Source organism: Peromyscus californicus, unplaced genomic scaffold (genome assembly GCF_007827085.1).
Source record: "Peromyscus californicus insignis strain IS unplaced genomic scaffold, ASM782708v3 Scaffold_7__1_contigs__length_154581171, whole genome shotgun sequence".
NCBI lineage: Eukaryota > Metazoa > Chordata > Mammalia > Rodentia > Cricetidae > Peromyscus > Peromyscus californicus.
The window spans coordinates 80,000,490-80,015,269 of NW_026294595.1; the positions used below are offsets into that span (position 1 = coordinate 80,000,490).

Genomic DNA, 14,780 nt, shown 5'->3' on the forward strand with positions numbered 1-14,780 from the left:
TGTTTTATACAATATATTTTGGTCATATTCTTTCCCTTTCCCCAACTCCTCCCAAATCCCCCTATTCTCTACTGGCACAACTTTATATTTTTTCTCTTTTAAAAACAAATGCAAAACCAAAACAAAAAGTACATGCACACACCCAGAGATACACACACCAAAGCACAAATGTGTACACACACACACACACACACACACACACACACACACACACACCACCCCTTAGAAAAAAAGAAAAAAAATGTGGAGTCCATTTTGTGTTGGCCAACTGTTTCTGAGCTTGTGGTCTACTTAGGGGTATGGTTGATTATACCTAGTGTCTCTTCATTGAAGAAAGCTGTTTTCTCCCTCTCCCAGAAACTATCAATTGCAGATAGCTTCTTGTTTAGAGGTGGGATTTTTGCCTGTTTCTCCTTCTACATGTTGGATTTTGTCAGGTTTGAACTTGTGCAGACTCTGTGCATGCTGTCATAGTCTCTGTGAGTTCATGTGTGTCAGTCCTGCTGTGTCTGGAAAACACTGTCTCCTTGCGTCCATCACCCCTGGCTCTCACAATTTTTCCAGCTCCTCTTCCACATAGATCTCTGAGACTTGAGGGGAGGAAGAAACACACATACTTACAGATTCAAAGCTAACCCACAAATAATTTATTTTTCAGGTTTTTTTTTTTGTTTTTTGTTTTTTGAGACAAGGTTTCTCCATGTAATTTTGGTGGCTGTCCTGGATCTCACTCTGTAGACCAGGCTGGCCTCGAACTCACAGATTCGCCTGGCTGTGCCTCCCAAGTGCTGGGATTAAAGGTGTGTGCCACCACTGCCCAGCTATTTTTCAGTTTTAAGAGACTAGTCTCACCATGTAGCCCTGGCTGGCCTGGCACTTGTTGTGTAGACCAGGCTGGCCTCTAACTCAAAGGGATCTTCTTGCCTGTGTCTTTCCAGTGCTGGGATTAAAGGTGTGCACCACTATGTTGGACTAAATCGGTAATGATACAGTTTAAAAACAATGGGATGATTTAAATTAATAAAGATGTACAATTTAGCAATCTGAATCCACAAAGTAGCTAACATTGAGTCCATAGTATGTGCATTTTAGAATTTTGACTCCTTTTCTTCTTTATTTATTTTGAGGCAGTCTCCTGTGCTCCAGGTTTGACTTGAACTGGTGAAGCCAAGGATGGCCTTGAATTCCTGATCCTCCTGCCTCCATCTCTGAAGTGCTAGATTTTAGATATGCACCAGTACATGCTGGGGATTGAGCTCAGAGGGCTTCATTTATGCTAGGCAAGCTTGCTGTGAATTCCTCCCAAGCCCTAGATTTGATTCTGATAAATAACCTTGACAGACAGATCCATGGGATTACTGATAAGGAGTAAAGATGATCAATAATAGCACAGGGGTCACAAATTCAGGATTTGGGTGGTTGGCATATGACCACCATATAGGGTGGGAATTATGTTGAACTTGAGAGCCTATATTGTATTGTATTGAAAACAACATGATAATTCCTGTTTCAGTGTGAAATCTATTGGATTCTAAAAGTTAGAAAGGATTTGAAAGTTTTTAAAAAAGATATATTTCTGATCCAAATCAGTTGTATAAGGAGGATGAAAGACCTTTACCATGAAGCTTTTAGAACATTAAAGTATGTATTTACTTGATGTCCTTTTATAAACCACTTCTGGGCCTGTACTTTTAAGAAGATTCAAGTTTTGTAGGTCCAACATGCCATGCCAGTTAACAACTGTGTTACTATATAGTGTGCGTTATGATAAAATTATAAATAAAAATTACTTTAAAAATCAGTTAGGTATCCAATAGTAATAAGTTCTTGGGTTCTATGTAAATAATAAATAATTCAATAGAATTTTAGATTATGTGAAGTAACAATGATTTGCTAAGGAAACTGAGAGAAAATTGACCACACAGTAGTGTAATCTGTAGCAAATAATCTTATATCACCTTTCAGTGCCAGTACTATTGATTGGATCATTACAATCGTAGAATACATACCTTTATTTTACATGGAATCTGATAAATGGATATTAGCCACACAGCCAAAAGTAGCATTGCTAATACTTATACTTTCTTGGCATTTTACCTTCAAGTTTTCTATTAAACTTATTTTTAATCTTTATTATTTAGCTTTTATGTTTTTCTTCACTCCATCAAGCAACTTTAAAAAGTTTTAATAAAAATTCCTATGAGATTGTCAATGAAAGAAAATAAATTTAGCAAGAAAAATCCTATCTCCAAGTTCAATAAAGTATCCTAGAATATAGAATCCTAAAAGTGCTTATTTTTTATTAGATGCCTTAGGACTACAAGGATTGAAGTGTTTTTACAAAAACAATAAAGGAGGAGTAATTTGATGGTTTATTTACTCTTTATAACCTTTAGAAAGTGCTGTGCTTCTTTAAAGTGCTTGCTTCAGGCTGTAGTTTTACAAGATGGGCTGTGTGTTGGTCAGACCCTTTCAATTCTTGACCCTGAACAGATTTAGGGACCTAGCACATACAGCAGGCGTGTGTTCAGGAAACCCAAACTGTAACTAGCTACTTTTACTCTCCTTTCAAATTTATAATCTGTCTTTCTAAAATTGCTCAATTCAGTTTCTCCATGTTGTTTGATAAAATACTGTGCACTTTTCTGTATATTTTCTTAGTTTAATGAGCCAAAAGTTGCTCAAGAGAAATATCTCAAATATTGAGGAAATGGCCCAAAAGTTCATTTTTAAAATAGTACTAAAGAGGCTGTTTTTTATTAACAAATTATAAGGAAGGTTTCTGATATGGAAACTATTAACACAGTCCTATTAGTTATTTAAAAAGTATTTATTTTTTTCTTTTAATTGTGTGTGTGTGTGTGTGTGTGTGTGTGTGTGTGTGTGTGTGTCTTTGTGAATATGTGCATGTAAGTGCAGGTGCCAATGGAGGCGAGAGGCATCAATTCCTCCTGGAGTTGGGGTTGGAGGCAGTTGTGAGCTACCTGATGTAGGTGCTGGGCATTGGCCTCATATCCTCTTAACCATTGTGCTGTCTTTCAGCCCTCATACCAGTTCTTAATTTATATGTTTTTTTCATACAACTATTTCTAATTTTTAGTTGAAAAATGTTCTACTAAAATCAGAATGTACTTACATATAGGCAAAAGGTTTTAAAAACGTGTGTGTGTGTGTGTGTGTGTGTGTGTGTGTGTGTGTGTGTGTGTGGTGTATGTATGATGTATTGGTGGACTCAAACGTGTCATGACATGTGTCTAGAAGTCAGAGATCAACTTTTGGTAGTCTGATCTCCTCTTCTATCATGTGGGTCATAGGGATTACACTCAGGTCACTACACTTGTGCTACAAGTGCCTTTACCCACTGTGCCATCTCACTGACCCTGGTAACAGATTTTCCAACTTGTGTGGGCTATAAAGAGTATGAAGAATTTTTGAAGCAGTGTATTATAGCAATCCCTATGTCTTATCATATCCACAATCTCTCTCTCTCTCTCTTTATAAGATTTATTTATTATGTATACAGTGTACTGCCTGCATGTATGCCTGCACACCAGAAGAGGGCACCAGATCTCATTTTAGATGGTTTGTAAGCCACTATTTGGTTGCTGGGGATTGAACTCAGGACCTCTGGAAGAGCTGCCAGTGCTCTTAACCTCTGAGCCATCTCTCCAGCCCCAAATCCACAATCTATTAAAGATAATACAATTCGTATTTAAGAGACTTTGGAGACAGACTTATCTAAAATAAATAAATACATACATGTGCATTATACACAATATGCGTTCATTTCTTCCGAAAACAGTGGTGTTAAAATGTAGAAGAGAGGCCGGGCGGTGGTGGCGCACGCCTTTAATCCCAGCACTCGGGAGGCAGAGCCAGGCGGATCTCTGTGAGTTCGAGGCCAGCCTGGTCTCCAAAGCGAGTACCAGGAAAGGCGCAAAGCTACACAGAGAAACCCTGTCTCGAAAAACCAAAAAAAAAAAAAAATGTAGAAGAGGACTGGAGAGGTGTCTCAGCAGTTGAAAGCACATATTGCTCAGCAGAGGACCTGGGTTTGGTTCCTGGCACCTACACGGTGGCTCATAACTAACTCTAATTTGGGATCAAATACAAACTCTAGTGTTAACAATGCCCATAGTATCAGTTACTTGGGTGGTTGAGCTGGGAGTTCCAGACAAACCTGGGCAGTATAACAAGATCTTACCTCAAATATAAACAAGCAAATAAAACGCTGACTCACAGTGGGCTTGCTGTGTAATGTGGGTGTCATGACTAGCTTCAGCTGTCAGCCTGACACAAACCTAGAGTCACTTAGGAAGAGGGAACCTCAACAAATTGCCCAGACCGATCAGATTGGCCTGTGACCATGTCTGTGAAACATTTTCTTAAATGCTAACTGATGTAAGAGGGTTTGCTCTACTGTGAGCTACCATTCTTGGGTCTGTGGGCCTGGGCTGAATAAGAATGTCAGTGAGGCAAACCAGTAAGCAGCACTCCTCCATGGTCTCTGCTTCAGTTTCTGCCTGAGCTCCTGCCCTGACTTTCCTTGATGGTAGACTGCAACCTGTAAGGCAAATATACCCCTTCCTCCCTGTGGTTAGTGTTTTATAAGCTTGACACAAACTAGTGTTGCCTGGGAAGAGGGAAGAGGGAAGGAGAAAGAGGAATTTCCCCTATCAGATGGCCTGTGGGCATGTCTATGGGGCATTTTCTTGATGATTAATTTGGGAGTACCCAGCCCACTGTGGGTGCTGTCACTGATGGGAAGGTGGTCTTGGACTAAGAAAGCAAGCTAAGCAAGCCAGTAAGCCGTGGTCCTTTATGATCTGGGCTTCAGTGCCTGCCTCCAGGTTCCTGCCTCGAGTTGCTTCCTTGGCTTCCCTTGATGCTGGACTGTTAACTGTGAACTGAGATAAACCTTCTCGCTCCTCTCCCAAGTTGCTTTGGCTAGGGTGTTTATCACAACATCAGGAAGCAAACTAGGACATCGAGAAACTATCCCTTTGCTACCTCAGTTTCTTCAGCTAAAATAGGAAGAGTACCGTCTTATAAAATTGTCTCCTGGATCAATCAATATATACATAAAACTGAGAACACTATCATGGTAAAAATCTTACAATCTACTTTCCTACTAAAAAATAGTGTAACCACATTGACATGGTGAAAGCAGTACCTTCAACATTAAAAAAATCTTTTAAAAGATTTATTTATTTTATGTTTTTGAGTGTTTTACCTGGTGCTCTTGAAGTTCAGAAGAGGATGTCTGATCCCCTGGAATTAGAGTTAGTTGTGAGCCACTGTGTAGGTGCCAGGAACCAAACCCAGGTCCTCTGCTGAGCAATATGTGCTCTTAACTGCTGAGACACCTCTCCAGTCCTCTTCTACATTTTAACACAACTATTTTTAGGAGAAATGTATGCATATTGTGTATAATGCATATATGTGTATTTATTTATTTTTACATAAGTCTCCCAATGTTACTCAACCAGTCTTGAAATTGAAATTCGTCTGTCTTCCTTTTGAGTAGATGAGTTTACAGGCATGTATTACCATCCCTGACCAGTCAGTTTTAATTATAGGTATTTATTACTGCAAGAGATTCTAATGTCACCTTCGCTTTTTGTGTAGCATATAATGTTGGTATTTGTTGGCATGTATTTCCTTCCTTCTTTCAATTTTAGAAAAACCCTGGTTGTGTCTTAGGGTTCACTTCTTACTGGTATGAGTCAGAGAAGTCCTCATTGGTAGTAGTTATTCATGAAGTACTCTTCCCTGCCAGTGACTGAATTTAATTAGAGATTACATGTAACCCCATTATGGCAATGAGATAATAGGGCATGCATGTTGGGAAGCTTCTGGGGAAGATTATCTTTTTATTAAGACTGTATTTTTTCTTTAAGGAAATTTTGATGATGATGATGTGTTTGTGTGCTCATGCAACAGCATATGTGTGATGGTCAGAGAAAATCTTTGTGAAGTAGGTTATTTCCTTCTGCCTTTACATGGATTCTAGGGATTGAACTAATAAGACCCTCATGTTCTAAGAGATGCACCTGCCTCTGCCTCCTAAGTGCTGATTATTAATGTGTGTCCACCATGCCTAACCTCATCCAGATTTTAGATTACTTGATTGATATAGGGCCACAGTCCTCTGATGAATTTATAAATTTAATTTGTAGAATGCTAGATTTTCCTCTGTGAATGTGAAGGTGTGCCATTTCTGTCTCACTAGAAAGAGCTGGAACTAAATGCCTGAAGTTTTAGTTTTCATAGCATCCTTTTTCTTTTCAATTTAGGAAGCAGAGACTCAATATGAAGAGCAGATTGCTAAAATTATTACAGAGACACAAGAACTAAAATGGCAAAAGGTAAGTATTCCCCTTTCAGATTACCATCTTCCACATCAGTTTAAAACACATTCCAGGGGCTGGAGGGATGCTCAGTGGCCAAGACCACCTGCTGCTCTTGCAGATGACCTGGTTCCTTTTCCCAACACCAAGATGGAGCTCATAATCATCCATAACTCTATTTCCAGAGCATCTGATAACCTTTTCTTGCCTCTATAGGTTCCAGACCTGGACATGGTATATATACATACATGTAGGCAAAACATTTATACACGTAAAATAAAGTAAATCTTATATTCTAATATTTACTACAAATTTTTTAAACTTCTTACATATATTTGGAGGTAGTATAGCATTTGAAACATGGGTTCATGACAATTCCCACCAAAATCAATGGTATATGTGGCTTCAGAATTTTTAAGCTTTCTGATATAACACTGAGGACAATTCTGCTGAAAACTTCTGTTTCCATCTAACAAATGTTATACAGAATGAGTGTTTTTGAGAGTGGTGAAAGCTCAGGGCTAGGCCCATGTTTCCGCAGGGTGGTGTATCATGTAACCAAACAGAAAAAGTATAAGCTGTGATTTTATCTGCAATCTTATCTCCATTAACGCATTCATGGTAACACTTCTTATGCCTTTCCATCAAAGTACAGTTAACACCTAAAAAGCAAAGATTAAGTTGATGGTTCTTCTTCTTAGGGGTAATGTCTCAGATTAACAATTCAAATGACAGAGTTGAAATCTGACTAGAAATTATGGGAAATTTTAAGGTAAGTCTGGCTCACATGGTGGTACAGAATATGGGAGTTACCAGGGCAGGATTATGTGAGGGACAGACCTACAGTCCTGTCCACGGAGAGAGACAACAGGTGACTACGAAATACAAACTGAACTTTGCATCGATTTTTAACTGTAAGTCCTGCTTGGTTTCTGAGTTTGTTTGAGACTAAGTCTTGCTGTCCAGTTTGGTCTTGAATGACTGGGCTCAGGTGATCTTTTTACCTCAGCTTTCTGAGTAGCAGAGACTACAGGGATTTTCAGATGCACCTGGCTATATCTGTTTTTTTAGATAGGGAGAATCAATAGTATTAAATTCAGAATAGAAGGGACTGGAAAGATGGCCCATTGGTTAAGAGCACTGGCTGCTCTTCTAGAGGACCCAGGTTTAATTTCCAGTATCCACATGGTAGCTCACAACTGTTTGTAACTCCAGTTCCAGGAGATCCAATGCCCTCTTCTGGTTTCCACAGGTACTAGGCATGCATATGGTACACAGACATACATTCAGACAAAAAACTCAAACTCATTAAAAAAAATAAAATTCAGTAATTCAGTAAATCAAAAAAATTAATGTAATTCATTTAAAAATACCAAGAGCATGTTTGGGAGTACTTAGGCTGATTCCAAGACTTGTATAAACATAGAGGAATAACCTGGAAAGTATTAGGGGAAAAAAAGGAGAATGATGTAGTGGCACTTTGATCCTTAAACATATTATAAAGCTATAAAATAATTAAATAGGGCTAGTGAGATGGCTCAGCTGGTAAAGGCACCTACTGCCAAGTCCGACACTTGAGATCAATCCTCCCACTGCCTCTACACGTGCCTGTGACCTCTACACATGTGCATGCACACGTGCATATACATATACATACAAATAAATAAAGATTAAAAAGTTAAAATAGTTTTGTTGTATATATCAATATGTATTCAGTAGACATACCATAATACAATCCAGAAACAGAGCCAAATACATATGGTAATTTAATTAAAGATAGAATTAGCTTTTAAATCAACAAGGAAGAATATATTATTTAATAAATAGTATTAAAACTGGGTGTCAGTGGGAGAAAAATAAAGCCAGATTCCTATAGTACTTTACAAACTTGTATAAATGAAGAAACTGTCCACAGTGTTAGCAGTGTGAAAATTACTGTGCTGTGTTGACTAGAATATCATTAAACAACCTGTTAAAAACAGCTGTATTTATTAGAACTCATTGTAGTTTGAACATTTTATAATCTCAAGGTTTCAAAAGAGGCATATCAGGATGAGAACATAGAGAGTGTTTGTAGGTTTAGGCTCAAATGCCTTTAGGTGGATAATTTTAAGTTGGGGGGCTGACTGGGATTGAAAAATTTGTGATGTAATATTTTAAGATAGATCAGAGTAGCAACATGAGGATCTTGAAGCTAGTTTTGAGAATGAAGTATATATATATTTTTTTTTATAAACTAGGTGTTTTACCCAAGTAAACAAGTACCTTAAAGTTTTTGCATTGGTCTAAAACAGTGGCAGTTTTCTTATTTTTTAAATGTTCTTATGAAAATAACTACTAGGCACAGGTTTTCTGACACAAACAAAATAATATTGGTGCTGGTGTTCTCAGAACCTCTTAGTTCTGAATGTTCTGTTCTTTTTTCAAGTGAGTTCATTTCTCAGTCCTCACCCCCTTCTTCAACTTGACCCAGAGAGGAGACCATTATTATTTAGGATGTATAAATCAAATCTACACTGTTTTATGAAGTCATAGTAGCATGTATGAGTGATCCTAGAGATGGCTGTTTATATTTTATATATATTTCCTGTCTTTTTGGATTGTTAGTTCATTAGATAGGACAATATCTATAAAACAGTTCCATATCCATTCCATGCCAACATGGAAAAATGCCAAGTTAAAAATAATTATTACTGATTATCCTAAATCAGTAGCTAAGAGCACCAATTTAAACCAAGAGAACAAAAACCATCTCCAAATCACAATTTCAGTCCATTGTTGGACTCATCCCACAGGTGGCCAAGAATTCAGAAAGCAATATTGAGGCCAATGATTGGAGATATAATCTAAGAAATACTGTGCATTTACTCATTTAAGGTTCTGGGCTGTCAACAAAGAGGAAATCAAATAGTTAGGCATGTATAAAGATTAAAAACCTCATAAGCACTGCAGTTGGTGACTCTGTTGATCTGGATTAGGAGTGCACATGCTTTTTGTGTATAGAGCCGTACTGTAAGTATTTCAGACTTGTAGACCAGATAGTCTCAGCTGTCTTACAACCATGGGCAGTCCTAGATGAGTAAGTATGTTATTCCTTTTTGTGTATAGAGCTGTACTGTAAGTATTTCAGACTTGTAGACCAGATAGTTTTCCATGACAGCTATCTAACAGCCATGGGTAGTCCTGGATGAGTGAGTTTGTTATTCCTTTTTTGGGTTTCTCTTTGCAACTATTTAAAAATGTGAAAACAATTCTTAGTTTACAGCTAATACAAAACAGGTCAAAGCTGACCTGCAGGCCCTAGTTTCTTCTATCCTTTTTTTTTTTTTTTTTTTTTTTTTAAGACAGAGTCTCACTTTTTTTTTTCCAGACAGGGTTTCTCTGTATAGTTTTGGTGTTTGTCCTAGAATTCAATCTGTAGACCAGGCTGGCCTCAAACTCACAGAGATCTGCCTGGCTGTGCTTCCCGAGTGCTGGGATTAAAAGTGTGTGCCACCACCGCCCAGCCCCAGAGTCTCACTTTGTAGACCAGGCTGACCTGGAACTCACAGAGATTCACCTGCCTCTACCTCTGCTTTCTTAGTGCTGGGATTAAAGGCATATACCACTGTGCCAGGCAGATTCTAGTTTCTTGACTCCAGATCTAGATCTAACTCTGTAGGACCAGGAATAAAGACTGTCTGTATTATATATTTATCTTGCTGATTCATTTCTTTTGATTTTTTTTTTTTTTACAATTTTCTTAGCATTTTCTAGTTTCAAATTTCTTGGTAGCATAGAAATCTAGGTATTGGAGAGTGAAACCTAATATCTGTTCCTTTAGGAGATCCAAAGATCTATGCCCTGGAGTTTAGATATTGTGCTGAAACCAAAGTAACTGATAAATGTTTTTCCAACATGGCTTCCAAATATCTCATTTCTTTGGAGTCATTTCCAGACGATATCTTTGAGTTTTAAGTCATGTAGGAGAAATGTGCTAACATTCAGTGTTGATACGATTTTTAAACACATTTTATGTATTCCTTAGAGTACTTTACTAGGTTTGTCTGAAGTAAGGAAACACCTCAAATCAGGGAAGAAATAGCCAGTTTTATAGGGCAGTGTTTAACAAGTTTGTGTGGTGAAAGCCAATGTCTGTAGAGCATGTGGACATCACAGTCTTAGAAGTTGGAGGCAGTGGGGAGAGCATTGTGGTGATATATTGTGTACCATAATAAAATTTGCCTGAAGATCAGAGAACAGAATAAGCCACTAGATTAAACATAGATGCCAGGCAGTGGTGGCACACACCTTTAATCCTAGCACTCGGAAGGCAGAGATCTGTCTGGATCTCTGTGAGTTCAAAGCCACCCTGGACTACATGAGATTGATCCAGTATAGGAGAGAAACAGAGCCAAGCAGTGGTGGCACACACCTTTAGTCCTAGCACTTGAGATCTCATGCCTTTGCTTGGGAAGCACACACATCTTTAATCCCAGGAAGTGATGGAGAAAGATGTATAAGGTGTGAGGAGACAGGAACTAGAGGCTTTTTTAGGCTGAGGAGTTGGTGAGATAAGAAGTGGTGGCTGTGGCTTGTCCCTTCGTCTGTCTGATCTTTCAGCATATACCCCACTATCAGACTCTGGGTTTTTAATAATAAGACCATTTTAAGATTCGTGTTACAGAGCATGACGTGTTACAGCACTGACATGTTGTTGACTCTGCTTTTCCTTAAGACTGCAGATGATGGAGACAGTGAGTTTCTGAATTAATGACAAGGGTTTACAAGGTTTTCTGATAAAATTGCTGGTAAAACGTCACTAGAGAACCTGTTTAGAAACACAGCACCAAGAAATTTCTTTTTACTCTCAGAACTGGAGCTCCCTGGCAAGAAGTTTCAATCCATCCTGGGAAGAAGTAAGCAATGATGAGAACACAGTCAGAATCCATTGTAGGGTTAATTTTAGGAAGCCCATTTACAGGAACTGAGGTTAGGATCTACAAGAATGACAGTTTAATCAGGAGGGTTCTGCTGACTCAGGAAGTGTAACAAGGGACAGCCTCGGCAATCTTAGTAAAACTTCTATTAGTGCTATAATTAATATGTATCTAGTCAGTCCTTATTCTGATGGGTCATTTCATGGAAATGTTTTAAAGAAATCCATTAAGGTCCTCTGGTGCCACCAAGTGTTTGTCCTGAAAGTGTCCTGAAAGAGATTCCTTATGTAATTTACTATCACATTTTCTTTATAGCATGGAGCCAGTTATGAGCATTCCAAAATAGCCTTTAAAAATCTCTCAAAAGATTTGGCTTTTGGGGTATTACAGAGTCCAGGATCATGTATCATGATTAGCTAGGGCATTTGCTCTGGCCTTTCTGTCATCCTTTTTAGTGCGTATGTGTCCTCAGGAAGCATTAGAACATTGGAATGGTTGTCTTTACAACTTGGATTCCTGCCGAAGTTCTAAATCTAAACCCTCCTTGTTTCTACAGTATTTTGAAATTATGGATATCTGCAGAAGCACACCTGATGATAATGTTAACTCACTTCTCTCCTGACAATTGGCAAGCTTTGTTGATTAAGATAAATTCTGTCATCTTGGTTCATTTACCTCTGTTAAGGAATCATAATATAGAGGTCAGTGGAGACTGTGGTAGCATGCCTGATATTTTACCTATTTCAATTTGAAAACTTACCTATCAACAAATAAGATTAAACCTAGATTTAATTTAGGGAGAGTACCTGTCTTAGTTAGGGTTTCTATTGCTGTGGAGAGACACCATGACCATGGCAACTCTTGTAAAGGAAAACATTTAATTGGGGTAGCTTACATTTTCAGCAGTTTAGTCTATTATCATCATGGTGGACATGGTGGCGTGCAGGCAGACATGGTGCTGGAGAAGCTGAGAGTGGAGAAGGAGCTATATGTGCAGGCAATAGGATATGGTCTGGAACACTGGGTGTGGCTTGAGCATATATGAGACCTCAAGACCACCCCCACAGTGATACACTTCCTCCAACAAGACCATACCTCTTCCAACAAAGCCATACCTCTTAATGGTGCCACTCCTTATGAGCTTAATGGGGGCCAATTACATTCATGCTACTACAGTGCCTAACCAATCAGTTTGCATCATAGTCCTTGCTTAGAGACTAGATTGTCAGGATTTCTCCTTTGAATTATAAGAACTAACAGTCTTTAAAAAAGTTTAGTCCCTCGTAGCCCTGACTGGCCTGGAACTTGCTGTGTATGCCAGGCTGGCCTGGAACTCACTGAGATCTGCTTGCCTCTGCATTCTGAGTGCTAGGATTAAAGTGTGAATACCACCACACTTGGCCAATCATTTTTCACTTAAAACTGTATTACATTTAAGTCCTTAAATATACATATATAAAATAAATACCAATGTGTGTATATGTATGAGTGTAAAATGGATAATATATAAAAGCAGAATGAATATATTCTCTCTTTCTCTCTGTGCGTGTGTGTGTGTGTGTGTGTGTGTGTGTGTGTGTGTGTGTGTGTGTGTGTGTGTGTTGTGGAAAGCTGTCCTCTAGGCATGACATGGCTGTTGCTGTCTTGAATTCAGAACCATTGTGCTAACTGTGTGAGGTCCTCACAAGAGTTGCTTCACTGGTGGGAGAGCATATGCCAGCCGCTGATGTGCCCATGAGAAGGAGGTTCTGGTTTATCTTTTCTTACAGATGGGGTGTGATGAGGTGGAAGGAAAAGAGATACAAATTATATCTGTGTTAAGTAGTTCCCTATGGCTTCAAAATTTTGGAACCTATTAAAAAAATCTAACGTGAATAACTGGACAGTGAGGTAAAGATGAGAACAAGGGAACGAACATAAGGCAATGGTGTGTGATGCCCAGTTCACCAAGCTGCTTAGCTGTGTTTTCCTCATAGTTGAGATGGAGGAACCTTGGTGCTAAGGGGTGTGTGGGGGTGTTGGTGATCTTGCTAGACTCCATGGTGAGTTGGAGGAGGTTAAAGAGGCTCTGGTGGATCTGGGTAACAGGTTGACATATAATTTGGATTTGTAAAGTGCAGAAGTGATCAAGAGGGATGAGAAAAAAAAATTAAAAAACAGAGACAAGATTTGTATCAAGACAAAGTATCTAGGAAAAAAATAACAAGAAACCAAATTCAGTGCTTTTAAACCCATGGAAGGCTTTTAAGCCCAAACAGCAACAGTTCATCCGCTACAGGGGTCAAAACAACAACAACAACAACAACAGAAACAAATGAAAGAACAGTGCAGGCAAAAAGACGATTAGGGCTTCATAGACTTCATAGCCTTCTATGAAGAGGGCTCAGTATATATTGCTAACCCCTTTGAATAGCTTACAGATTTAGAAAAGTTTCTTAAATGTGTGCAAGTATACCTGAAGGAGCAAGGATGGGAAGTCAGTGTGTGCATATGGTACAGGGTGTGGTGATACTGTGTTCCCCAAAATATTGTGCACCCTAATAAATTTATCTGGGGTCAGAGAACAGAACAGCCACTAGATATAGAGGCCAGAAAATGGTGGCACACACGCCTTTAATCCTATCACTTGGGAGGCAGAGATCCATCCAGATCTCTGTGAGTTTAAAGCCACACTGGAAACAGTCAGGCATGGTGACTCATGCCTTTAATCCCAGGAAGTGATGGCAGGGAGCAAAAAGGTATATAAGGCGTGAGGACCAGGAACTAGCCTGGACAAGCTGGTTAAGCTTTTAGGCTTTTGAGCAGCAGTTCAGCTGAGACCCATTCGGATAAGGACTCAGAGGCTTCCAGTCTGAGGAAACAGGATCAGCTGAGGAATTGGCAAGGTGAGGTAGCTGTGGCTTGTTCTGTCTCTCTGATCTTCCAGCGTTCACCCCAATACCTGGCCCTGGGTTTGTTTTTATTAATAAGAACTTTTAAGATTCCTGCTACAACAGGGCATAACTGTGAGGTCCTGGGAGTTTTATGGTTGGGTAAGGTGCACTTGCAACTCAACCAGGTGACTGAGAAAATCTTACAGGAGTGTGTGCCTTTAGATGTGAAAATATCAGCTAGGGAGTTTAAATGCAGAAGGTATATTGTGTGTTTTGGAAAAGGTTACTTAGACCATAAGATTTTGTTAGCCAGGGAGGTCCATGATGCCCCACAAACAAGGCAGCTCTTGCAACTGCTGTTGGCTCTGTGCCAACTACATGGTAAAATTACTTCTGAACATATTGCACTCTTTGGTTGCAGAACATGGGGAAATAAAGCCGAGTGAGGAAGGGCAGCTCCTTCCCTGCTTTTGTAGTATCAGAAGACACCGTGCAGACTGCTGGAGAGAACTGTTTCACAGTCAGTTGTGAGTCTTGTGTGCTACCCTAGCAACATGCCAGGCAAGATGTGCCCACTGACTGGTAAAATAGTGGTACAATCATTATGGATGTAAACAATTTTGATTGTATTTAAGGTC

At 39.1% G+C, this 14,780-nt stretch overlaps 1 protein-coding gene across 2 annotated transcripts in view; it reads left to right on the forward strand.

Annotated features, from left to right (window-relative positions):
• The window catches only part of Ccdc73 (coiled-coil domain containing 73), a 126,567-nt gene that overhangs the window by 33,306 nt on the left and 78,481 nt on the right, over positions 1–14,780 (forward strand). For both annotated transcript variants that reach the window (XM_052723917.1, XM_052723918.1), the window contains exon 3: positions 6,297–6,368. In XM_052723917.1, the coding sequence (XP_052579877.1) occupies positions 6,297–6,368 (72 nt within the window). The remainder of the gene's footprint in view (positions 1–6,296; positions 6,369–14,780) is intronic.